This window comes from Antechinus flavipes, chromosome 1 (genome assembly GCF_016432865.1).
Source record: "Antechinus flavipes isolate AdamAnt ecotype Samford, QLD, Australia chromosome 1, AdamAnt_v2, whole genome shotgun sequence".
Taxonomy (NCBI): Eukaryota; Metazoa; Chordata; class Mammalia; order Dasyuromorphia; family Dasyuridae; genus Antechinus; species Antechinus flavipes.
In genome coordinates this window covers 702337524-702364312 of record NC_067398.1, presented here as the reverse complement: position 1 = coordinate 702364312, position 26789 = coordinate 702337524, and the positions used below count along the sequence as shown (strand labels likewise).

Here is a 26789-nt window from a genome sequence, read left to right as displayed (position 1 = left end):
GTTCTTTCTTTACCTGCAATCACAGCTGCATCATTCATGTCCTGCCAAGCCAATCAACTGGGCCGCAAGGACTCCACGTGACTTCCGACTTCTTCCTCCTAACGCCCTGGTCCATCCCTCCCCCGGGCCAGAGATTGGCTTGAGCCGTGGGCTCTAGGACCGACTCAAAGCCTCCTCCTGACCCCCGCAATCGAACTCCCGCCTTTCATCGCAGCACCGGCCAATGGGAAGGTCGAAACTCGATCGAACGGCGACCGCGACGCCCAATAGCTAGCGAGCTCCGTTGGAGCTCGGTTGCTGGGGCGGAGGGGAGGGTGGAAGGCAGAAGGAGCCGCTCCGGCTCTGGTTTTGGGTTTGCTCTGGGCGAGCGCGGGTCGGGGCAGAGGGGGCGGCGGAGCCCCGCAGCTCGCGCTGCTGCGGGCGCTTCGGTGCGGGCTCGGATCGCGGGCCCGGGCCTCGGGGGAGAGCTTGGCATCGCCCAGCCAGGGCCGGGGGGTGGGGTGGGTGGAGGAGAGGGCAAGGTTCGGGGGCGGCCGACCCCGGCCCCTCTCCTCCTCCCGGGCCGGCGGGCTTCGCGGGAGCACCTCCGCTGTGCCATTCCGCTTAGCCCGGACCCTCGCGTGCGGGAGGCGATGGGGCGGGGGCCCCTCGCTGTGCTGAGCTGAACTGCCGCATTGGGGGGCGGGGCCCGGAACCCCCGCCCCCCTCCGGGCTGCCGCCGGCCGCGATGGGCCGGGCAGCCCCACCCGCCCCCCAGGCTGAGCCCCTTTAGCTCGCAACCCCCAGATCGGCGAGCTCCGGCCCTTGCACCCCCGGCCCCCTGCGGGCCCGCCGCAGCGGGCAGCGGGGGCGGGGATGGTGAACCTGGCCTCGATGGTGTGGAGGAGGCTCCTGAGGAAGCGCTGGGTGCTCGGCTTGGTCTTCGGGCTGTCTCTCATCTACTTTCTCACCAGCACCTTCAAGCAGGTCAGTCGCAGCCCGTCCTGGTGTGTTTCTTTTGTCTCTTTCGACTGTAAAACGCGTGGGGTGTGGGGGGAGGGGAGCTGGGTTCAAGCACCTCTTCTGCCGCCTGCAAGCCATCAGACGTGGTTTGGTGCCGGAGAAAATCTTAGAACGTGAGAACGGGACCCTCAGAACCTAGGATTCTGCAGGGAGGGACCCTCCAAACCCCGGATACTGCCGGAGGGATCCTCCCAGCCCAGGGTACTGCAGGGAGGGACCCTCAGCACAAAAGGACACAGCCGCAAGGGACCCTCGGAACCCTGTGGCAAGGCTGGAAAGGATGATAGATGGAATCTCGGAGTGAAAGCTGGAAGGGACCCTAAGGGTCTCATACCCTATTAAACAGCTGTGGAAACTGAGGCCCGGAGGCATTTAGGTGACATACCCAAGTAGAGTCCACTTGGCCTCCCTTACCAGAACCGGGCGCCACCTTAGGGACTCATGCCCACTCCTTTCAAACCTTTCATTTTATGGATGGGGGTTTCTTCTAGATCATTTAGGCTAGATTAGCTGTTTGACCTTGTACAAAGGCAAACCAGAAAGGATGTTAGGCGAGATACTGTTATCTCTCGGTTTTACAGACCTCCCAGAGTGCCTTGCCCGGGACTAGAGCCCTAGAGTCTTCCATCCCCAGTGCTCCGCCCACTTTGCTGGGCCTCAGTTGACAGCCTTAAAATGGGGCTAGACATTTTTGTTTTCCTTCTCAGGTTTTTTCTTCTTTCTAGATCCGATTTTTCTTGTGCAGCAAGACAACTGTATAAATATGTATACCTGCCATCTAGGGGAGGAGGTGGGAATTTAGGGAGGAAGGAGGGGAAAATTTGGAACAAAAGGTTTTGCAAGGGTCGGTGTTGAAAGATTACCCATGCAGAAATTTTGTAAATAAAAAAGCTATAATAAAATATATATATATATATATTAAAATGGGGCTAGAACGAGCAGATCTAATTATCCCCATTAGCATCTTCAGAAACTGAGAAAGTGATGGAGAGAGCTTTGTCTTGGGATCTTGAAAGATGGATGAAAAGGATGGAAGGGGTCAGCCCAGTTTTGGAATAGGGAGACATTCCGGGCTGTATCGGTCATGAATCTCGTTCCCGTGATTCTGTTTGTCTCTGCGGTTTCTTCAGCAATCACAATTAGGTGCAGTGGGCCGGGTTCCAGTTCTGTGGTCGGCCTGGCTGGGTGGTTGGGGGGGGAGGGGGGACGGGGATCAGGGTGTGTGGTACCAAATATGTGAACAGGAAGTAAATGACCTTGAACGGGCTGTAAGAATTATTTCAACTTTCCCCTGACTTGGCTGCAATTCTTTGGCATGGGTATATGGAAGAATAAGAAATAAGGAGGGAGAAAACCGATCTGTTGTTGCCTTTGTTTTCTTATAATTGTTTTGACTGGTACTAGGAAACCATGGGCTGTCGTGAATTCTGCCCCTCCTCCCCATTTCTTTCTTTCTTTTTTTTTTTTTTTTGGTAAACAAGGATAGAATATTTGTATGAATTATGCCTGTGGAGTACTTTTCTAAAAAATGAGCCAAAGTATAAATATTTAGCCTGGAAAAGGAAGGGGTGGAGTAGGTTGGAGATCTCTGATTTCTAGGGTTGGGCAATAGAATAGAAAATGGATTAGCTTTGTTCTGCTTGGCCCCTGAGGTTGGAACCTGAAACAAAAAAAAAAAAATAGAAATTGGATAAATTTGATTTGGGAAGGACAAAACTCCAGGCTTCCCAAATGGAGAGGCCCGTCTTGGGAGCTGTAGTGGGTTCCCCATTTGGAAGGGATGGCTCGTTTTTTAGAGGTCATTCAGAGGACATTGCCTGCCATTTGCAAGACTCTGAGGACCCAGAGACAAAGAGTTTGCTTTAAAGGGGTTTATATTTTCCTGGATATGGTGTAGAGGGTTAATCAGGCTTGGACTAGACTGCCACTTCTGTGAAATATATGCAGCTGCTTGTTAATACTGTCGAAATGTTATTGTGTCAAGGGTTCTTCAATCAACCAGCTTCCATTTTATTAAACGAGAGGAATTGTGGGTTAAAGTCTCCCTTCTGCATCTGTTATGCTGGGCACCATCTCAGTGCTGTAGACCTGAGGTATCCAACAGGACTGCCTTGTGGCCAGCAGCATTCAGCAGATGAAAATGCAATTGGGAAATAGTTAACATATATAAAAATACTTTTATAATATAGATAATGTTAATATGTGATTTTTTAAAAGTCATTTTACTGTGGCAGGGGTCCTTACGGATGGATTAGTGGCCCTATTTCTAGTCGAGTTTGCCACCTCTAAGCAGTCTTTAAAAATTAATTTAATTTTTATTTTTCCTCAATTATGTGCAAAAATAACTTTTAACATGTTTTTAAAATTGTGGAGTTCCAAATTCTCTCCTTCCCTTCCCTGCCCCCTTATTGAGAAGGCAAACAGTTTGATATAGGTTATGTGCAGCCATGCACAACATTTCCATGTTAGTCATGTTGTGAAAGAAAACATAGACTTAAAAAAAGCAAGAATAATAAAGTAAAGAAAAAGTATGCTTTGATCTGCATTCAAAGCTGTCATTTTTTTCCACTAGAGAGGGATAGCATTTTGCATCATAGAAGCCAGGCAATTCTTAAGCACCATAAGTCACAGAGAAGGTGCTGTCCCTCATTGGGAGAGGGAGTTTCCTCACCTGGGAGTCTGCTATTTCCCAGAAATCTAGTCACTAGCCTTAATTTCTTGGAGGTGCTAGCCTCTAGAGGGAATGAGGAAGGGTTTCATGTTGGAGGTATCTTTGAAGGGGATTGTGTGGCACAGTGGTTAGAGTGCTGGGCCTGGAGTGAGGAAAACCTGAGCCCATTTGGGGTTCTCTTGGCAAAGATACTAAAGGGGTTTGTCATTTCCTTCTCCAGCTCATTTTCCAGATGAGGAAACTGAGGCACACAGGGTGAAGTGACTTGTTCAGGGTCACACAACTAGGGATTGTGGAGGCCAAATTTGAACTCTGGAAGATGAGTTTTCCTGACTTCAAGCCTGGCACTCAATGCCTTGTGGCGCCCCCTGGTGACCTTCAACTGTAATGATGATGATGATGATGATGATGATGATGATGTAGTAGTAGTAGTAGTAAATGGAGTTGGCAAACCTTGCCCCTAAATCCTACAGCCTGCTCCAACCAGGAATACTTGTGATCCACAAGTCAAATCAATTTTTCTTGAACGCTTACTAAATGCCAGGAAACCTGCCAAAAAAAAAAAAAAAAAAAAAAGGAAAACAAAAGGTAAAAAGAGCTCCTGCCCTCAGAGAGATTACCTTCTAATGGTCAAACACATCCATCCTAGAACTAGCACTAGAAGAGGCTTCCGAAGTTATTAAGCTGAAGCTCAGGTTCCAAATAATCCAAGGGAGGATTTGAACTTGGGACCACAGACATTTCTTTCCACTTTGACCTTCTTCACTTGTTGACCAACCCTCTAGGGATGAGCCTTCTCTGTACATGGCTGGTCTGGCTGGTGACTTAAGGCAAGCCTCTCCATTCTGGAAAGAACTAATATTTGGAAGAGCAGTCTTCAGGACCCCTGAGCTGTCCCAGCCCCCAAGGTTTTAGAGAAGGAGCCATTGTGACTGAGAGGGGCTGGAGCTGTTCTCATTTTTCTCTGATTTCTGAAAAAGTTCATTGGTTTTGGAGACAACTGAGATAGTAGAGATCATAGAGGGGAAGGGCTTTAGATCCCCCGCCCCCTATTTTATAAATGGGAGCTTAGATTCATATTCAAAGGAGAAGTGATTGGTCTAAGGCTGTACAGCCCAGGGTAGAGCTAGAATTTGAATCCAGCTCCTTTCATGTGAAATTCCAGATGTCTTTCACTGGTCTAATCCAATTCCTTCTTATTATGGATAAGAAACTGAGGCTATTATTATCCCCATTTTACAGAAGAGGAAACTGAAGCAAATAGGTTATGTGATTTGTCCTGGTTTACACAGTAGTTAAGTGTTTGAGGCCATATTTGAACTCTGGCCTTCCAGATTGCCAGTGTGGTGCTCTACCCACTGGGCGACCCAGCTTTTTCATTGAGCTCCCTCTGGGCTCTGCTCATATGCTCTCACTTTAAAGGAGATTTTCTGAGGGAGAATGGGCACAGGGAAAAGAGTCCTGGTTCTGAAGGCAGAAGACTTGAATTCAGATTCTGTCCCGAGGCTTGCCATCTGTGTGGCCCTGGGCAGCTCCTCAGAAGATCAGTTTCCTCAACTGAAAAATGGGGAGATTGGGCTAGATGATCTCTAGGTCCCCTCCAGCTCGAGGTCTTCAGATCCCCACTTGGCCAACCCCCAGACTCCCTCCTTTACCACTGAAAGGATTTTGCAAATACTTTGTATCCTATATGAATGTATCTGTGAACATTTTGTGTCTACCCAGGATAATGTAACCTTCCCAGAGAGACAAAAGCTATTTCCTGTTTGTGTTTTTTTTTTCCCTTCTACTCTCCTGGGCTTAGTGTAGTAATTGGTATATAGTAGGGGCTTAATAAATGCTTGCTATATTGAGTGGAATCTTGATCAGGTCTGGATTGGCTTGGTGCTTTCACCCTCCCCTCCCCTCCCAACTCTTGAGATTTGGGGATTTCTACTCCAAATTCTCATGAGGTCTTAACAACTTGTTTAAGATAGAAACTGAGGCATTTGACCAGAGCTTCAGTTTCTGTCAAGTAGCTCCAGAAAACTGACCACTGCATAAAGCGGAGCAGTGATTGTAATTGCCCTCCCCTGTCTCTTTCAGAGTGTGTCTGTGCCCATTCCTCTATTATTTTCAGAGTGTGTGTCTGTCTCTATCTCTGTGCCTCTCTCTGTCCCTCCCACCCCCTGTGTGAGTATGTCTGTGTGTCTCTTTTTGTCTCTCTTTACGTGTATCGATCTCTATTTCTCTCTTTCTCCCCCATCCCTCTGTGTGTATGTCTCTTTCTGTCTCTTTCCCTTTTTTGGGCGTGTGTGTCTGTCTCTTTGTCTCTCTGTGTGTGTCCATCTTTGTTTCTCTGTGTGTTTCTCCTGTGTGTGTGTGTGTGTCTGCGTGTCTGCCTTTGTGTATGGGTGTGCTGTCTCTCTCTGACCCTGTCTCTTTCTGCAGAGCAGTTATAAATATTTACAGGGATTCTCATCGTGCTTGGTGCCTTTCCAGCCTAACTTCGCTTCCTCTTTGAGCAGTTGGGGAAGGTAGCTCAGAGCCACGGGCTGTTTGGTTTGGGTTTGAGGTCAGGAGACTGTGGTCTGATTCATCACTGTCAACATTTCTCAAAAATAATGGGAAAACTGTCTGAGCTCTCATGAAAGGCCACCTTGCAGAGATGACGTCACCTTCATTTTCACATAGAGACTTCTCCCCGCCCTTACCAGGGATGAGCCATGTCCAAAGTGGGATCCCTGCATGAAGTTGATTTTTAATTTTTAAGTCATTATTTCAATTTAAGTAATTTCCTTTGTAATCCTTTGTCTCTCACACATTTAACTGCATAATTCTGAGAAAGGATCTGTCCGAAGGCTTCCTCAGACCACCAACAGGGTGCGTGACACCAGAAAGGGGAAGAACCTCTTCTTAGCTTACAGCAGAGAATTCTTTAAAATGATGGACCACTGAGGATGTAGCTCTTCAATTTCCCTGCCAAGAAAGCCTCTGGCCGTTGTAGCATAAAGCCATTTCTCACAAGAGCCCAGAGCAGGATGAGTCTGTAATGGAAGCATCATTATCCTCACTAACTAGTGAGAAATTGAGCCTAAGAAAAGTACAATGGCTACTATTGATATGACGTTTTCAGGCAAAAAGTGTGTGTGTGTGTGTGTGTGTGTGTGTGTGTGTGTGTACAATATATATTCCCATCAGATATATTCTCCAGCTTAGATATAGTGAGAGGAAGCAATAGGGAGAGAAACAGAGATCCTCCCAGCCTTGACATTGTTTGTTTTAAGGCCCCTCTCAGTTCTGACATTCTCTGTTCTTAAGCCCCCTCCCAGCCCTGACGTTCCCTGTTCTAAGGCCCCTCCCAGTTCTGATATCCCCTGTTCTAAGGCCCCTCCCAGCCCTGATATTCCCTGTTCTAAAGCCCTTGTCAACACTGACATTTCATGTTCTAAGATTCCTCCCTCATCTGTTATTGTCCTCTGAGACTGTTGATGAATTGGTGCCCATTTGGATATGTAAAAATTCTTCTTCGCTGGGAGCTCCCTACACTGATGAAATCATGAGTCTGCTCAGAAAAGAAGAACAATTAGATCTTACAATAGGCAAGGAAGCTATGTGGTCATTTTGCAGATAGAATAATAACTAGCCTTTATATTGCACGTTTAAGGTTAGAAAACAGTTTACGATTCTCCTTTGATCTTCCCAACTACCCTGAGAGGTGCTGTTATGATTCTATTTTACAGATGAGGAAACTGAGGCAAGCAGGGTTAGGTGAATTCCCCAGAGTCACACAGCTCAGAGGTTTCTGAGGCTAGATTTGAAGGATTGACTCTTTCTGATTCCAGGTCCCTCTTTGCCACCGAGTTGCCTCTCATTGGCTCAGGCGTGACTAAAAAACTGAGTAGATGGGTTTCTCAGCAGTTCTATATTTTTCTTAAAAGTGTATTATATTTAATCTTCCCTAGAGTGCTCATCAAGTCCTACTGACCATGATCCATAAATGAAGCCTAGACGTCCATCATCGCTTACCCCATTTCTTTCTGGTCCTTTTCCTAGGAAGAGAGGGCAGTGAGAGACCGGAATCTCCTCCAGGTACAAGACCGGGAACAGCCCATCCCGTGGAAAGTGCAGTTCAACCTGGGCAACAGCAGTCGCCCAAGCAACCAGTGTCGGAACTCCATTCAAGGGAAGCTTCTCATCACGGATGAACTAGGTATGGCCCCGGCTCTTTTGGGACTCCTTCTGTGCTGTCCAACTTGGGGTCTCTTCCCCCATGCATTTATTTGTAGAAAGAGGAAAGTGGACAAAATCTCAGTTTCCTCATCTGTAAAATAGGGTTAATCATACTCATCACTAACCCTATGGGGAAGACGAGTCAACAAGTATGTTTTTATTCACTACTCACTGTGTATCAGGCACTGGGTCAATCGTTGGGCTTATCACAAAGAGCAACAACATGGTTCTTGCCGTTGGTAAGCATACGGTTTACTGGAGAAGTCAAAACGTTAATGACCTATGACATACGATATAAATGGGAGGTGATCTCTAAGAACAGACCAGAAAAGCCTCTGGCTGAGTCTTGGGAAAAAGCCAATTGGTAGAGATAAGGATAGAGTGGAGGGCAGCCAGTGACAATACAAGGAGTCGGGGAGATGGGGACTCTTGAATGAATGAACCACTTCTTGTGTGCAAAGCTCTGTCTTAAGTACTGGGGCCAACAAAAAAGTTAGTCTTTCTTCTCAAGGAGCTCATATCCTAATTGGAAAGGCAGTGAAAATGACTTAAATTAGATCTGCTTGGCTGCTGCACTTTGTGGCCCACAGGACCTCTCCATCTGATTGGCAGCTGAAAAGTTCCTTGTGCTGCACCCTAAGGACCACAGGACCTCTGCATCTGATTAATAGCTGAAATATGGTTTAGATGGTTTCAGTTGCCAATCAGATGGAGAGGTCCCATGGTCCTTTGGATACAGCAGCCAAGCAGAAAAGAAAATAGCTCTAATTTATTGTTATTTCCATTAATAAAATCTTATCTGTTTCTGATGTGGAACCATTTGACACTGGCATGAAAACCAGCCAGGAGGCTGCTGTCACTGAATAATAGAGGTTTTTATGGGCGGGGCAAAGTATGAGAAAACTGGAAAGGTAACAAGGAACTGGGTTAGGAAGGGATTTGAAGGCCGAACAAAGGAGAATGAATGCATGTATGTATGCATATACACATATGCCTGCAAATACATATATATTTATAAATTATAGCATTATATATTACATATACAAACATATACATATTTATATGTGGATTGCATGTTTTATGTGTAATTGTAACATTTAATCTACCTAAAATGCGTCATATAAATATGTGGATATTATATACATGCGTGCATGCACACAAAAACATGTACATATAGTTGAATGGTTTCTAAATTTATTATAATGTAAATTCCTAGATACACATGTATAATTTGGGTATATGTGTGTTCTATATAAATTTTAATATGTAACATAATGTCAACAAATATAAATAAACAAATAAAAATCAATATATGCATATAAAGTATAATACATATATATGTAATCCTGATGGTGATAGGGAGCCATTGATCTTTATTGAGGAGAGGAGGGTTGTGGTCTGAATCTCACTTAAATAGCTAAATAGAGAATGGACTAATCTGGAGAAAGACAAGACAGGGAGACTCCCGAGCAAATAATTGCAGTTAACTGAGCATGAGGGGATAAGGGCCTGAATGGTGATGGTATAGTCAGGGGAGAGGTGGAAACACAGGAGAGATGTTTCAGGGGAAGAAACAGCAGGCCTTGGCAACCAATCCGAGAGAGTGAGGGCCTAAGGATGATCCCATGGTTATAAACTTGGTGACTAAAAACATGGATGATGAAATGAGAAAGAGAGTCAGCTTAGAGGAGATCATCCATTACCTGGGATTGGCATCCTCAGTTGGAAGGGGAAATGGGTATGTTGGGAGCCAGAGAAGGTCCCAGACCTAGAGCAGCCACTTGGTAGGATCCCTCTGGGGCTCTCAGAGCCGCTTTCCTCTGTCTCTTCTCTTGCTTAACTAGTGGTGATAAAATGTGCTCACGCAGCCCAGGTAAGAAGCACAGGCCAGACTCCTGAAGGCTTAGAACTAGATTTCACTCCGGGTTGCTGCCACGGACCCACAGCTCGTAAGTCTGATGGTCAGAGCCGCGTGTCCTACAAACCACAAGAGCTGGTCTAATTGCAGGGCACAGCTCGGTGAGAATGGCCTCCTCAAATTACCGCTTGCTCCCTTCCCACGTGCAGTCAGAAACTTCCCTGCCCTGCCCTGCTTGGAGAACTTCATGATGCTCTGGCTTCATCCCCCTGCTTTCTCTGGTTCCCAAGGTTACGTCTGCGAGAGGAAGGACCTGCTCGTGAATGGCTGCTGTAACGTCAATGCCGCCAGCGCCAGGCGCTTCTGCTGTGATGGCTGCTTGTCCAACGGCTGCTGTGGCGCCTACGAATACTGTGTCTCCTGCTGTCTACAGCCCAGCAAGGTAGGTGTTGGGATCATGGAGGATGCTTAACAGCATGAACATTCATTCGTTTTAGCCTCATCCCAGGCGTAGGAGTGACTTTTACACCCACTTTACAGATTAAAAAAAAAAAAAAGAGAAGCCCCAGAAATTTGGAGTGACTTACCCCATTCTCTTAGCTACTGTCTGAGAGGAGATTCAAACCTGAGTCTTCCTGCCTCCAAGTTTGCTAGGCTGTGCTTTGGAGTACAGGGAAGGAGGCATAGGGGTACGAGAGAGAGAGAGAGAGAGAGAGACCAACCAGGACCAAGAATGAAGGCTAAGGGGAGATTCAGATCCATCTTTTGTGAGAAAACTGAATGATCACTACAGTCTTTTCCAGCTGCTGTAGAGCATGGCATGGAATCAGGTAATGTAACTTAGTTTATCATGGGTTTTATAACTGACTGCATAGATCTGTGAGCCTCATATTACTGCCATTTGGATGCGTATTTTTATGGAGGGATATAGTTGGTTCAGCCACAAGTACGAGTGCCCAGTTCTCCACAGCCCCACTGACATGGAACGGAGTGTTACCTCTGATCACTTGGGAAAGGGATATAATTTGCATTTCTCCTCAGAAAGGTTCTTCTTCCTCTTGTCCCTCCCTCCCTGTCCTTTATGACGACGATTAAGACTCCTGCTGGGAACGTCTTTCAGAACCTATTGGCAATGGCAGGAAATTAGTTCCTTTAACTCAGTTTTTGTTTACAAGGAAGGAAGCTTGTTCCCAACCAAATGGGCGGCTCCAGTGAGCTTCTGGGAGCATGTTGGGATTTCTTTTAGATAAGACACATCTTTCTTTTATAGCATAGGGGAGAGAGGTCCTGGATTTGGAATCAAAGGCCCTCTGTTTAAATTCAGACTCACTCACATGTATGATCTTGAGCAGCTCACTTCCCAGGGCCTCAGTTTCCTCATTTGTAGAATGGAAGAGCTGGACTAAATATCCTGGGAGGTGCTTTTTGGTTCTCAAGCTGTGATCCCCTGTTCCTTCCTGGGCCTAGGTTTCTTTCTGGAAATCTTAAATCTTGAATGTCCTCTGTTTCCTCAGCAATTACTCCTAGAACGGTTTCTCAACCAGGCTGCAGCAGCATTCCAAAATCTCTTCATGGCGGTGGAAGATCACTTTGAGCTGTGTCTGGCCAAATGCAGGACTTCATCTCAGGTGAGGAGGTACAATGGGCAGGAGGATAGGTTGGGATGGAAGGAGAAGAAAGAGGAAAGGATTTGGGAAACCACATAACCAGGTTCTTTGGGCTGGAGGAAAAAGGTAAGAGTGATAATTCAACTGATAAGTGAGCATTTATAAAGTACCAGCTAAGTACCTTCACTCTCCTAATTGCTGTAGATTCAGAGACCAAAATGAAAATATCCTTCCTGTCAGTCAGGGAGACAATATGTACATAACATATTCAAAATAGATTTAAAAAAAAATTTACAAGGCATTTTTTAAAAGCTATGCCCCTGAGATCAACTCCATTCAATTTTAAAAGCATTTATTAAGTGCCTACTGTATTCCAGTTACTGTATTAGGCACCAGGTTTACAAAAATAGAATCTCTGTCTTCTAAGAATTTCTTGAAGGGGGATTGTCATTGCCTTTCATTCTGCATTCTAAACTGACCTGTTTACTATTCCTCAAGCTTATAAACATTCCCTCTCCCACCATGGGGACTTTATATAGGCTGTCCCCTCGGGTCTGGAACACACAACCCTCCCTCCTGTGCCTCTTAGAAATGTCGGCTTCATTTGAGGCTCAGCTGATGTGTCCACATCAACCAGTAAAAATCTGGGATGGTACAAAGTAGATAAAGTATTCTAAGAGCCGAATACACTAACTGCCGAGGATACTGGGAAAGTTTAGCTATTGTTAGTGCTCTGCTTGGTGGGGGGACTTTTTTCCAAGTGGACTTGTTGACTTTTTATTATTAAACACCACTGCTCCCACCATCACTGAGGAAGCGGAAAGATCCTGCAAAGGATAGAGAGCCATTTTTTTAAAAAAATCTCCTTATGTCTGCCCTGGCCAGGCAGCTTATTGGCTAACAAGCAGCCTACTGGGGCTGAGCCCCCCAACCCCAATTTCTTTGTGTTTGTCCTCTATATCAGACATGGTCTCTGTCAAGTTGCCGTTTGGAATTATTTCCAGCTTAGTAGGACAAATCTGAGCTTTTATTCCATGGCTGGAGCCTTTGAGGAGCCAGTATCTGCTATATTCCAATTACTCTACTAGGCACCGGTTTGCAAAAACTGAATCCCTGGACTGCTATGAATTTATCGAAGGGGGATTGTAATAGTCTTTCATTCTGCATTTCACTTTCAGTCTTTAGGGAAATAAATAAGCAGACGTCTCTTTGGAAGATCCTTTAGAAGGATACCTTTATGAGGAATACAAGGATTATAATCAGCCCATTACAAGATGGAGAAGCAAAATAGTTGGGAAGAATTGAAAGAAAGATTCTTCCTCCCTTATCTTTATGGCTACTTTCTCCCATAAAGGAGAATACCTTTTGTCTCAAGTCTGGGGAATATTCTAATATTGCCGGTAAAGATCTGAGAGAATTGTTTCTTTCCTGTCTTTCCCACAATAAAATTCATTAGCACTTGCAAATTACTGCTTGTTTGAGATTAGAGGGATATTCTGTGAGTGGAGAAAAGGATTGTTTTATTATGGTGGCTACCACCTCACTGTGGGGGAGGTGAGTTAAAGATAAGCAGATACATTTAGGGTTGGTAAACTTTTTTTTAACTTTTCCCCTTTAGAAAATACATTTAAATTTTTTTTTTACATTTTTTAAAAATTTGAGTTACAGATTCTCTCCCCTCCTGCCCCTCACTGAGAAGGTAGCAGTATAATAACAGTTATACATATGAAGCCATGTAAAATATTTCCATATTAGCCATATTGCAAAAAGGGGGGGAAGGAGGATAAAATAAAGAAAAAGAAAAAATAAGCTTCAATCTGCATTCACTTTATCAATTTTCTCTCTTGAGATGGATAACATTTTTCATCATGAGTCCTTTGATATTGTCTTGCATCGTTGTATTAATCAGAATAGCTAACTCATTCACAGTTGATTATGGTAAAGTATTGGTATATTTAGGGTAGCGATTCCTAGTTCCAAATGATGTACTTGCAGTTTAGCACACCAGATGTTCGGTCACGTGAAGAGTAACACTGTGAACAGTAGCCATTATCTTGGACAAAAGGTTGCCCTTCTTACCAGAATGACATCACTCTGTTAGAGTCGAGTTACAGGTATCTGACTGTGGCTGACAAACACAATCTCCGAAGGCTCTGCCACAGGTTGGACACAAATCATTCCCATGAATATTTTGGGTAACTTCTCTAATTTTGTGCATCTCATGTTTCTTTTGGGCTAATTCAATTCTGCTTTGCTCATAGAGCACAGAACTTTTTCTGGTGATAACAAAAGGTAGGTTTGTTTAGGAGAAGAGGGTACAGTCAAAATGAAGAGATCCCATAGATACCAGGATTGACAATGGAAAAAAACAAATTCACAATTAACCGGGAGAAAGGAAATACCCCATGAGGTGGGAGCATGCCTTTAATAATGGTAAGCTAGAGAGATTTGGCACCCTAAAAAAGTTAATTATCTCTAAGAAAGGGAAAGACACCATGAGGCAAGGTGGCAACTTATAGTGTAACAAATGAGCTCTGGGCCTAGAATCTAGAAGACCTGAGCTCAAGTTGAACCTCATACACTAATTAGCTCTCTGATCTTAGGAACTTCGCTTAATTTTTGTCTGCTTTAATTTCCTGCTCTGTAAAATGGGGTTAATGACAGCATTTACCTTTCAGGGTTATTGTGAGGATCCATTGAGATAATATTTATAAAGTGATTAGCCCAGTGCCTGATACATAGTAGACCTAAATGTTGACTATTTTCAGCTGTCATTATAGCTAAGGACTCTCTCCTCTTGGTCTTGGCTATTTGATGTAGTCTTTTCCCCTCTTTTGTATAGGTGGCTCCCACTTTTGTTGATTGCTAAAGACATTAATCACTGACTCAGACTTCTACATCCTCCCTTTTTGATTTGTAAATTGTTCTACCTTATTGTTTCTTACTGTGTAAGATCATCAGACCATTGTTGGGTAAATGGCAGGTGTTTTGGAAGCATGTGGAAGCTGGGTTATCCTAAACAACTTTCCTCCCAGAATGGGCTTTTCAGGAAAGGACAACATATGGGGAGCTGAGAGACTAAATAAACTTTCCCTAGTTGGAGAGATACCGGAAAAATCATATATGATAAATGAATCTTGCAATCATTAAACCTTTCTTAAGTACCTACTGTGTGCCAGGCACTCTGCTAAGTATTGTATGAGTCAGATATAACTGATAGACACTCATTGTAGTGTTATGGTAAAGTAAACCTTATTCATCATTTGAAACTTAACAAATAAGTTACCTTAGGTCTTACCCTCTGCCTCCTGTAATTCTCTGAGTTAATTGATGCAAGAACCAACTATTCTCAATTTATGGTCTTCATGAGTCACTTCTGGGACTTCTGAGAATTTAAGGGATTTACCCTTGGGTCATATAGAGGCTGTATATCATTAGAGGTGGGACTTGAACCCAGGTTTTCCTTATGCCTCAGTATCCAGCGGCTGCATATCTGTTGTTGCTCCCATGTTCTACCATCTTCCCCATTCTTCCATCCTCCTCTTCCAGCCCTGGGATCATAATCATATCAGTATTGCTGAGGGGGAGAGTTCACAAGGCAGAATACAGGCAGCACTTGCTGAACTTCCCCTCCAGGTAACTTTAAAAAAATGCCCTGAATTGAATTCTAAGGAAGCAGAACCAAACCACAGGTCAGGGGAAAGATTTTTCTAGCTGAGAACAACTCGGAATGTTGGCAGATGAGGTACAACTGAGTTCTTAAAGCAGCAGCACCAGTGGCAGTTGTTGGCAGTAATAGCAGCAGCAGCAGCAGCTTTAGGAGTTCTCAGTCCAGAGTCAGTAAGGGAGTTGGACAAGAGCTCAGAAAGAAATTATGGAAATGATTTGCTGGCCCGGGTGCAGGACCTTGGTGCCTTGCCCATTCTTAGTTCCCAGAACAAAGAAGGGTGCCAACAATGGTCAGAATTTCAGGAGTGTGCTAATAACTATAAGGAAATAAAGTTCCTTTCTGGGTATGAGATCGTAGACCAAGAGAACAGTGATCCCAGAATTCTTTGGATCATAATACCTTGAAAACACCAAAATTTTACAGAACCCCTAAAACTAGTTCTGAAAACAGCAGAACATAAAACCTGAAGTTTGGGACAGTATGCCCCTCACCCCAGAAACAGAGCCTAATTTAAAACCATAAGATCAAAAGTCAAAAAATAGATTAGAGAAATGAACAAGCAACCAAATAAGAACCTGATGATAAAAAGTTATTTTAGTGACAGGGAAGATGAAAAAATAAAGTTAGAAGGCATTGATGTCAAGATATCTACATGGAAGGCCTCAGAAGGAGAAAGTGAATCAGATACAAAGCCAATAAGAATTCTGAGAAGAGCTCAAAAAAGGATTTTAAAAACTAAATAAGAGAGGTAGAGGAAAAATTGAGTAAAGAAATGATATTGTTACAAGAAAATTATGAAGAGAATTAATCGATTGGTGAAGGATACACCAAAAAAAAATTGAAGAAAATAATACTTTAAGAAACAGAATTGGACAAATGGTTAAAAGGGTAGAAAAATAGGAGCAGTTAGGTAGCACAGTGGATAGAACACCAGCCCTGAAGTCAGGAGGACCTTAGTTTAATTCTGGTCTCAGACACTCAACGCTTCCTAGGTGTGTGACTCTGGACAAGTCACTTACCCCCAATTACCTCAGCAAAAATAAATAAAACTGACCTGGAAAATAACTTGAAGGGAGATATATAAGAATTATTGGACTACATAAAAGCCATGATGAAAAAAAGAGCCTACATACCATATTTCAAGAAATTATCAGGGAAAACTGTCTATATTCTATAATATAGAAATATATCTGTACCTTTACTTTTCTTTCTCACTGTCTGTCTCTATCTTTCTGTCAATGTGTATCTCTCACTCCCTCCCTTCTTATATATGTGTATGGGTGTGTATCCTATAAAACAGAAATTGAAAGAAGCCACTCATTGCTTCCTGAGATTCCAAAATGAGAACTGCCTAGAATAATAATATAACCAAATTCCAGAGCTCCCAGGTCAAGGAGAAAATATTGCAAGCAGTCAGAAAGAAACCATTCAAATATCATGAAGCCATAGTCAAGATCACAGATTTAGTTATAATAAAGATGCAGAGGTCTTGGAATGAAATTCCAGAAAGCAAAGGAACTGGAATTGTAATAGAATCACCTACTCAGACAAAAACAAGTATAATCCTTCAGGAGAAAAAAATGGGTATTTATAATAGAGTTGAGGACTTTAAAGTGTTCCTTCTCAAAAGACCATAGCTAAATGACATTTATACACAAGACAAGAGAGAAACATAAAAAGGTAAATATGAAAAAAGGGACTTAATATAGATAAGCTATTTACATTCCTATGTGGGAATATGATACTTGTAATTCCCAAGAATTTTATCATTATTAAGGGGATTTTTTAAAAAGTAAACATATAGAGGACATGAGAAAGAATTAGCTATGATGAAAAAAAAATGGAGAGGTGAGAAAGAGAAATACACTGGGAAAAGGGAGTAAAATAATAAAATTATCTCACACAAAAGAGATGCACAAAGAAGAACTTTTACAGTGGAAGGGGTGCTAGGGGAGGGTGGAAGGGGAATGCTTGAACCATATTCTCACTGGAATTCGTTAAAAGAGGAAAAAACATACTTAGTTAAAATATCTTACCCAGCAAAAAAGATTAAAGAAAGCAGTGGTCAGAAGCAAAACTGATTTTTAGGAAACAATAAGATAAAAGAGAAGGCTAAAGAAGAAAAAAGCAAAATAGAGTAAAATACACAGTAATCGTAATTTTGAATATGAATGGTATGAACTCACCCATAAAATGGAAACAGCAGAATGGATCAGAAACCTGAATGCAATATGTTGTTGCAAGAAAGACACAGAGAGAATTAAAACAAAGAATCTGTGATACTTCAGCTGAGCTAAAAAAGGCAAAGGGCAAGAGACAGCAATCAGGATATCAGACAAAGCAAAAACAGACCTAATTAAAGAGAAAAGCAGGATAGCTATATCTTGCTGAAAGGTAACCTAGATAATTAGATAATGTCAGCACTAAACATCTATGCACCAAATGGCAGGGCATTCAGATTCTTAAAGGAAAAGTTAAATAATTAAAAAGAGGAAATAGACAGTAAGGCTATCCTAGTGAGGAACCTCAGCTTTCCCTTCTCAGAACTAAATAAATCTAACCAATAAATAAATTAAGGAGATGAATAGAATTTTAGAAAAATAACTTATGATAGACCTCAGGAAAAAAAAAGTTGAGAATAGAAAGAAATAACCTTTTTCTTAAATATACATGGTACTTTTGTAAAAATTAACCATATATTATAGGTCATAAAAACCTCATGCAGAAAAGCAAAAATATTAAATGCATCCTTTTCAGACCATATTGCAATAAAATATGATAGTCAATAAAGGACTTTAGATGCAGAAATTGAAAATTAATTGGAAATGAAACTAAAATAAATAGGGCAGGTGATTACACAATGGATAAAGTACCGGGCCTGTAGTCAAGAAGACTCATCTTCCAGAGTTCAAATCTGGCCTCATACTAGGAGGCAAGTAACCCTGTTTGCATCAGTTCCTCATCTGCAAAATGAACTGGAGAAGGAAATGCAATCCATTTCAGTATCTTTGCCAAGAAAACCTTCACTGCTGTCACAGAGAGTCAGACACTCAAAATCAACAGCAAACATACAGTAAAATAGAGAAAGTGCAAATCTGGATTGAACACTCAATTCAGAAGACTAGAAAAAGAGCAAATTTAAAATCCTCAAACATCAAATTGGAAATCCTGAAAATTAAAGGAAAGATTAAAATTCCAAAGTAAGAAAATCATTGAACTAATAAATAAAACTAGGAGCTGGTTTTATTTTAAGGCAATAATAAAGTAATAAAGTCAAATTGGTTAATTTGATTTAAAATAAGAAAGAAGAAAATCCAATTACCAGTATCAAAAATGAAAAGGATAAACTCATCACCAATGAAAATGAAATTAAAGCAATTATTAGGAGCTATTTTGTCTAATTATATACCAATAAATCTAATAACCTAAATGAAATGGATGATTGCATATAAATATATAAATTGCCCAGATTAACAGAAGAGGAAATAGGATACTTAAATAACTCTGTGTTAGAAAATGAACAAGCCATAAATGAGCTCCCTAAGGACATAGCCCCAGTACCATATGGATTCACGAATGAATTCTACCAAACAATTAAACTATATTTGAGAAAAGAGAAAAGAAGGAGTCCTACCAAATTCCTTTTATGATATAAATATGATGCCGGATTCTGAACTAAGAAGAACAAAAACAGAAAACTATAGACCAGTTTATCTCATGAATATTGCAAAAATTTTAAATAAAATGCCAGTAAGGAAATTGTAGCACAATGTCACAAAGATTATATACTATGCTCAGCTGTGATTCATCTTAGGAATGGAGGGAGTGGGCTGCTTCATGTTAAAACATAGTTGGCCATATTAGAGAAATATTAATTGCTTGTGGGTACATCAAGCCAATATAAAAGGAACAATTATGAATTAATTTACTTATTCAGTGCCATGCCAAACTGTCAAAAATTATTTAATAGAGCTAGGAAAAACATTAAAAAATTCATTTGGAAAAACAAAAAGTCAGGAATATTAAGAGAATCAATGAATGGAAAATATAAAGGAAGTCTAGTTATACCAGACTTCAAACTGTGTTATAGAATAGTAATCATGAAAACAATTTGATATTAGCTAAGAAATAGAGAAGTGGATTAGTGGAATAAATTAGGTACACAGTATAATTTACTATGGTAATAGTAAATGACATATAACCTAGTATTTGATGAACCCAAAGATCAAACCTTTTAGACAAGAACTCACTATTTGAGAGAAATTCTTGTGAAAACATTTTTGTTCTTGTTGTTGATGCAATTGGGGTTAAGTGACTTGCCCAGAATCACACAGCTAGGAAATATTAAGTGTTTGAGGCTGGATTTGAACTTGGGTCTGCCTGACTTCAGGGCTGGTGCTCTATTCACTGCACCATCTAGCTGCATCCCCCGATTCTTATGAAAACTAAAAAGCAATTTGGCAGAAATTAGGTATAGACCAGCATCTCAGAATGTGTATACCAAGATAAAGTTGCAATGGATACATAGTTTAGACACAAATAGTGATATCATAAACAAATTAGAGGAGCATGGAAAATTTTGCCTGTCACATCTTTAGATGAGAAGGATTTTTGACCAAACAAGATAAGAGAGAATCATAAGAAATAAAATGGATAATTTTGTTTATATTAAACGAAAAAGCTTTGCATACACCAAACCAATGCAGCCAATATTAAAAGGAAAGTATGGGGTGGGAAGGATGGAATTGTACTGCTTGTTTCTCTGATTTGGGCTGCGTTTCTCAAACATGTAGTGAGCGCAGTCAAATTTATAAAAATATAAATTTTTATATAAATTTAAATAAATATTTAAAATCATATAAATATAAAAAATCCCTATTCCCCAAATTGTAAATGATCAAAGGAAATGAAGCCGCAGGTTTCAGAGGAAATCAAAACTAGTCATAAAAAAAAAATGTTCTATATCACTGTTGATTATAGAGAAATGAAAGCTTAAATAATTGAGGTATAACCTCACAATTATGAGATTGGATAGTATGACAAAAAAGGAAAATGAAAAATATCAGAGGGCATGTGAAAAAATTGGACACCAAAGCAGTGATGGTGTAAACTGCTTCAGACATCGTGGAACAATTGGAAAGAGATCCAAAGAGCTATAAAACTGCTGACCTAGCAATATCACTACTAGGTCTGTATCCCAAAGAGGTCAAAGAAAAAGGAAAATAATCTACTTTTAAAAAAAAAATAGAGTGGCTCTTTTTGTGGTGCAGTTAATTGGAAATTGCGGGAATGGCCATCTCTTAGGGAGTAGCTGAACAAATTGTGACAAACAGAAAACTGTTTTGTATAGGAAATGACAAATACAGAAGGATTTCAAAAATCCTTGAAAGATTTACATTAACGGATACCAAAATTATCACATTTCTTCTCAGTAGGAGGGAGAGAATTTAAATCTTTTTTAAAGTGAGTGCTAAAAATAAATGATACATTTTAAAATAAAGCAGAAGAAAATCAGTGCAGCTGCTTACTGCCGAAAGAATATATCTTTCTGCTCTCTTTTGGCCAAACTCCCTATCCCAGTTATTTTCTAAGTTAAGAGTACCACCTCCCTGGCCCTGGCCGCCATTCCCCAATGTGTTATGTTTCCTTCATTATAATGTGACTTTCTTGGGGATAGAGATTGTTTTTGGACTAGCATTAAGCCTTGCATGCAGCAGGTGCTTAATAAATAAAAGTATAAGTAAAACTTATACTGTGTACTCAATCTATTCTGCTGATCTACTCCTCTGTTTCTTAGCTAATACCAAATTATTTTCGTGATTACTAATCTATAATAGGTTCGAAATCTGGTGTAACTAGTCCACCTTCCTTCGTAATTTCTTTTCATTGATTCTTTTAAGATGCTTGATCTTTTGTTCTTCCAGATGAATTGTTACTGGGTGGTTGTTGTTGTTGTTGTTGTTGTTGTTGTTTTTAGCATTTATTTAATAAATAAATTAATGGTTAAATTGAAATGAGTAGCATCTGAAATGTGACAGTGAGGTTCTGATCAAAATATCCAAGGTTGTTTATTTACTTTCTCCAAGTTCAAAGCTTTGTGAAGTTTTGTGATCTCTCTCTTTGTCTCTGTTTCTCCCTCCACTCATCGGGTTTCTGTCTCTCCCCTTCATCATCTATCACTGTTGTCTCTCTTTCCCTCTCTCCATCCCCTCTGTCTCTCTCTCTCTTCTTCCCTGATATCTCTCTTATTCTTTCATGTCTCTTTCCTTCTCTTCTCTCACAGAGTGTGCAGCATGAGAACACCTATAGGGACCCCATTGCAAAATATTGCTATGGAGAGAATCCACCGGAACTCTTCCCTGCATGACGAGGAACAAGAGCGGACAGAACTGTGCCCAGGAGGCCGGAATGGAAGAAAGAGGAGACCTGAAGACCCCAGCCTGCATTTGGGGCACCGGGGGGTATCTCTTCAAACCCAAAATGAGCCCATGGGTTAGAAGACTTACCCCTCCAGTGTGTCGGGCCTCTGCCTGCCCCCGTGCGAGCTGGAGGATGGCGCTGGAAGGGGCCGAAGGAAACCAGGACCCTCCCTCTGCTGCCCACCCTTGTCCCTGACTGAACACCTTAGCCGTGCTGGGCAGCCATGGTCTCTCCAGCTGCAGCTTAAAAGGATCCAGCCTCAAACAGAGCAGATTCCCCCTCCCTCCCTCCCTTTCCTCCCCTACCTCCTCCATTCCCACAAAAGGGACCTGGGAGTTGTGCCCCTTTGGTTGGGCTTTGGGGTACAATATTCCACTGGTGGCCCAAGCCCCGGCTTTGTACATAACTGTAAATTATTTATTAGACTGCTTTGGGATATTAGAAAATGGGAGTATTTCCTGCAGCCAAAACCCATTGCCTTTCAGCTTCTAGTCATGTGTCCCAGAGCAAAAGGTTCGATTTCTGCTGGTTCCTTGTGTAAACATGTTTTGTGACTTAAAAGGACCTATTTGTGCCCATCCAGTCGTTTTTCTGCAGGGGCCCGGCCTTCTCCCCTCGGGGCTCCGGTTTTTCGTCCAGTGAAATGTCTTCTCGATATCGGCCCCCTCTGCCTTCAGCCTAATGTGCAAAAGCATTTGATACCTCCCAAGGGACATGACTGCTTGAACCTGCGCTAGGCCAGCTGCTCTCCCCTTAGGTTTGGCTCATTCCCTGGCATCCGAGAGAACATTTTCCCCAAGGATGTTGTGCCGGAATCCCCCTTCTTCCTGATGCTCCGCGTCCTGCTGCTCCCCTTGGGAAGGCCTTGGGGAAACGAGCCCCGTGTCCGGAAGGGGCCAAAGATGCCGAGGATGGCCCTGCAGGGACCGTGTGGCAAGCGGGCCATCTCACTTCTCCCGCATCAGCTTCCCCAGCCCCCCGGGCCCCAAACGTTCCCAGCTTTGAGGGGCTTCGGTCTGTTTCTGTGTATTAGAGGGGAGCGAGAAAAGGGGTGGCCCCTTCTGTACGCCAGGAGTGTTTGTCACGTGCGCTCCCCAGGCCGGTCCAGCAACTCCCAGCCCTTTGAGCTAAGGAAGAGTGGCAAGTGATTGTCGTTGAGAGAGCGTTGGTCTGAGATTCAGATCCAGTTGCAGTATTCAAGTCTCCACTCCACCACTTGTTTGATATGTGATCTTTGGCAAAAGATCTCCTGATCTCAGTTTTACCATCCATAAAATGGAAGGGGCTGGATTGGAATATCTGTAAAGTTCCTTTTAAACTTGATCCTCTGTTTTAACTTCCTGTCCCTTCCAGGCAAGCCCCACTCCCCTCTGTTCTGGTGCTTTCTTGGTCTGTTGTCCTCTGTGCTAGGAGTTCTCCTGCCCAGCTTTGCTTCTTGCTCCGCAGGCTAAGCTTTCCCCCCTTCAAGCTTTGCTTTTTGCTCTAAGTGCTAAGCTCTCCCCCAGCTTTGCTTCTTGCTCCAGTTTAAGCTCTCCCTCCTGCAAGCTCTGCTGCTTGCTCCAAGTGCTAAGGACTCCCCCAGCTTTGCTTCTTGCTCCGCAGGCTAAGCTCTCTCCCCTCCAAGCTTTGCTTTTTGCTCTAAGTGCTAAGCTCCCCTCTAGCTTTGCTTCTTGCTCTGCAGGCTAAGCTCCCCCCCCCCCCCAGCTTTGCTTCTTGCTCCACAGGCTAAGCTCTTCCCCCTGCAAGCTTTGCTGCTTGCTCCAAGTGCTAAGGGCTCCCCCCAGCTTTGCTTCTTGCTCCGCAGGCTAAGCTCTCCCCCCTCCAAGCTTTGCTTTTTGCTCTAAGTGCTAAGCTCCCCGCTAGCTTTGCTTCTTGCTCTGCAGGCCAAGCTTCCCCCAGCTTTGCTTCTTGCTCCACAGGCTAAGCTCTTCCCCCTGCAAGCTTTGCTGCTTGCTTCAAGTGCTAAGGGCTCCCCCCAAGCTTTGCTTCTTGCTCCATGGGCTAAACTCTTCCTTTCTGCAAGCTTTGCTTCTTGCTCCCAAGGCTAAACTCTCCCCCCTGCAAGCTTCGCTTCTTGCTCCTAGTGCTGACTCCCCCTACCCCAGCTTAGCTTCTTGCTCTAAATGCTAATGTGCCCCCCCCAGCTTTGCTGCTTGCTCCCGAGTGCTTAGGGCAACCCCCTCCCCCCCTGCTTTGCTTCTTGCGCCAAATGCTAACCTTCCCCCCCTCCCAGCTTTGTTGCTTGCTCCAGGTGCTAAGAGCTCCCTTCTCCCAGCTTTTCTGCTTGCTTTGTGTGCTAAAGGCTCCCCTTCCTAGCTTTGCTGCTTGCTCTAAATCCTAAGGGTCCCCTCTCCCCAAGCTTTGCTACTTGCTCAAGGTTCCTCCCCCAGCTTTGTTGCTTGCTCCAAGTGCTAAGGGTTCACCGCTTCCCAGCTTTGCTGCTTGCTTTGTGTGCTAAAGGCTCCCTCCCAGCTTTGTTCCTTGCTTCGAGTGCTAAGGCGCCCCCCCCCCACCTCAGCTTTGCTGCTTGCTCCGAGTGCTAAGGCTCCTCCCCAGCTTTGCTTCTTGCTTCAAGTGCTAAGCCCCCCCCCCCCCAGCTTTGCTCCAAGTACTAAGCACCCCCCCCAGCTTTGCTTCTTGCTCTGTGTGCTAAAGCTCTCCACTCCCCCCCCAGTTTGTTCCTTATGCTAGGAGCCCCCCTTTTTGTTTCTTGTGCCAAGGGCTCACCCCCTCAACATACACACGTACCTTTGCTGCTTGCTCAGTACGCCATGTACAACCTCTGATGCTTTCCAGAAACTCAGAAATGAGTTCCTCCTCCTTCCCAATCTTTCCCACCTAAATCTGAAGCTTTCTTGGTTTGAGCAAGTGCTGATACTTTTTGGGGAGCATACAGAGGCCTGCATCCCCTCTTGACGCCCTCCTTGTTCTAAAAGATCTCCCCAATCTTGTCCTTCCCCCAACTTTGATGCTTTGATGTGTGGAAGGATTTCCCCTAGCTTGGATGCTTTTTTGGTTTGGGGGCCAAGTACTTGTCCTCCCCAAACCTCTGGTCTTTTCCTTCTCTGTGTACTTAGGGCCCCACCTGATGTCCCCCCAAATAGTAAAAACTCTGATGCTTTCTTGGTCTGTGTGCTAAGACTCCCCCCCCCCAGTTTTGTTACTTGATCTGTATGCTAAGGACTCCCCCCTTCCCCTCAAACTAACAAAAATTGTGATGTTCACTTGGTCTGTATGCCGAAGCTCCCCTTCCTCCTGGTAGTCTCTCTCCCCAGCTTTGATGTTTGCTCTGGGTGCTAGGGGCTCCCCTCTCCCCCCACGCTGCTGTTTGACATTGAGTGTCTCGTATTTGTGATGATCCTGTTAACATGAATTTTGTATAAAGTCTCAGTCTTTCTCACTGTTAGTGCACACGTACAAGCTTGGGTCTCCCTCCTCCCAGTCCCACTTCGCTGGGGGTAGGGTTCCCTCCCGCCATCTTGGATTCAAGTGTGATGGAGAGCACTAGGCTTGACTCTCTGTCCCCTGTGAGTCCGCTCACCATCGTGTCAAATAACCATCGTCCTATGTTTCTGTCCATGACTTCATTAGACACAATAACCCTGGAAAGGTTGATTATCAGGTAGTACTATCCCCATTCTCTAATGAACGAAATTGAGACTTATCATTGGTGCCCAGGGTCACTTGGATAGTAATTGTGAGTGGGGAAGGCAGGGTTCAAATTTGGGTCTTTTCACTCCATGTGTCAGCATTCTTCACACTCATCATATTTCTGAAGGGATTTCCTTCATTTTCCACCCTCCTCTTCCTCCCCTCCCCCCCCAAGGAAAGTCATCCTTGGGTAGGATGACCTAATAAGCGTTTTAAGCCGGCGACTTGATTGAAGACCCCTTTGTTTTTGCCTTTTCCTCTTGGCACTAGCCTTTGTGTTTGGGTGGGACATTTTCTGTATGTAACGTGTTTTCAATGGTGCTGAATTAATAAAATTTGTCTCTCAAAACAATTTGAGTGTCTTTCTTATCTCGCCCTTCACTTCATGAGAATGGAGGAACATGGAGCCGGCACATTTCTGTAGATCCCTCCCGGCCCGAGTCCTCAGGTTATATGAGTCCCAGTGGCCCACTTCAGCAGCTAAAGACTGAGCAGGAAGGAGGAACCTTTTCTAAGTGTGTTCTGAAATTCACAGGGAAACGTTCCTATTTCCAGGTACCTAATTGGTTATTTTAATATCCTCCTTGAAGAGGTTCAAAATAACATCCCCGTGCTGGGTCCAGTTACAGTGTCCAACTGTGGCTGATGAGACTGGACTGGGTGGGCAGAAATTGGATGCAAAGAGTCCATATGGACAGCTGAAGTGGAGATGTCTTAAAATTTGCTTCTCTTAAGTGATACCTAATTACAATGTTCTTGTATACTAGTGCCTTAACCTTTCAAGACACTCGTGGATGTTGTCTCAGCAAGGAGGACAGATTTCATCCCCATTTTCCAGATGAGGAAACAAGAGTTGAGTCCTCCTCTGTATCTCTCCCTGGTCTACATCTCTACCACCTGAGGTCACACCCTGCCTACTTCCCACCTAAGCTACCCAGCACACAGTTACCAAAACACTTAGGGTGTAAGTTTAGCCACATTATCCAGAACCATAGTGCATCTGGGTTAGGAATTCCCTCTACAGCTTACCCAGCACGAGATCACTGTTAGAAGACTCCCACTTCTGGGGGATCTCTAATGCTTCAAAGGTAAAATACAGTCTGGCCTTGAACATTCTTCATTACCTGGCTCCATCTTGCTTTTCCATGCCAATCAGATGTTGTTTTACTTCTAGGGTCATAGATCCTAATGCTTGAAGAAACTCCAGAGACCCTGTAGTCCACCCTTCCCCCAAAACAAGAGGAAACTGAGACTAAGGAATATTGACTCAGCCAATGATAAGTCGATGGAATTTGAACCCATGTTTCTAACTCTCCAGAGTTTTCCCTACTGTACCTTTGTTTCAGCTCACTTGAATTGTTAGCCCTTCCCAAAATTTACATCCCCTCTGCCTCTTTCCTTATTGCCCCACCTTAGATCTGCCATCATACTGCCCTCTCAGGATCCTTACTGTCCTTTGAGACACAACTGGAAGTAACCCTTTGGTTGAGAAACCCTCCTTTCCTCCCAGGTTTTCTCCCTCCACTTTCATGTTAACTTACTCCTGACCCAGTACTCTGTGCACATTGGCACCCCTAGCCACCCCAAGCATTCTCTCTGCATTATGCAAAACAAATAATCTTTGCCTAAAGAAGAATGGGGAGACCCACTAACCTCCCCAGGGAATCAGGGCATCCCAGTTTTGGATTAAAAAAAAAA

General features: G+C 43.4%; 2 protein-coding genes across 4 annotated transcripts in view; one reads left to right on the top strand and one right to left on the bottom strand.

The window, feature by feature from the left end:
* The window catches only part of RNFT2 (ring finger protein, transmembrane 2), a 79808-nt gene extending 79039 nt beyond the window's left edge, over positions 1–769 (bottom strand). For all 3 annotated transcript variants that reach the window (XM_051972866.1, XM_051972868.1, XM_051972869.1), the window contains exon 1: positions 14–769. The gene's annotated coding sequence lies outside the window, so the exon portion shown is untranslated. The remainder of the gene's footprint in view (positions 1–13) is intronic.
* Positions 769–25443, top strand: SPRING1 (SREBF pathway regulator in golgi 1). Its single transcript, XM_051972870.1, has 5 exons — positions 769–966; positions 7709–7865; positions 10034–10185; positions 11258–11371; positions 21304–25443. The coding sequence occupies exons 1-5, from the start codon at positions 856–858 to the stop codon at positions 21385–21387; spliced, it is 618 nt and encodes a 205-aa protein (XP_051828830.1). The 5' UTR covers positions 769–855; the 3' UTR covers positions 21388–25443.
* The last annotated feature ends 1346 nt before the right edge of the window (positions 25444–26789 follow it).

Excerpts from the sequence above, each read along its gene's own strand:
- SPRING1 (XM_051972870.1), top strand. The coding sequence starts at position 856 with ATGGTGAACCTGGCCTCGATGGTGTGGAGGAGGCTCCTGAGGAAGCGC. Across the intron at positions 7,866-10,033 it reads TCTCATCACGGATGAACTAG|GTTACGTCTGCGAGAGGAAG; the intron begins GTATGGCCCCGG and ends CTGGTTCCCAAG. Across the intron at positions 10,186-11,257 it reads GCTGTCTACAGCCCAGCAAG|CAATTACTCCTAGAACGGTT; the intron begins GTAGGTGTTGGG and ends CTGTTTCCTCAG.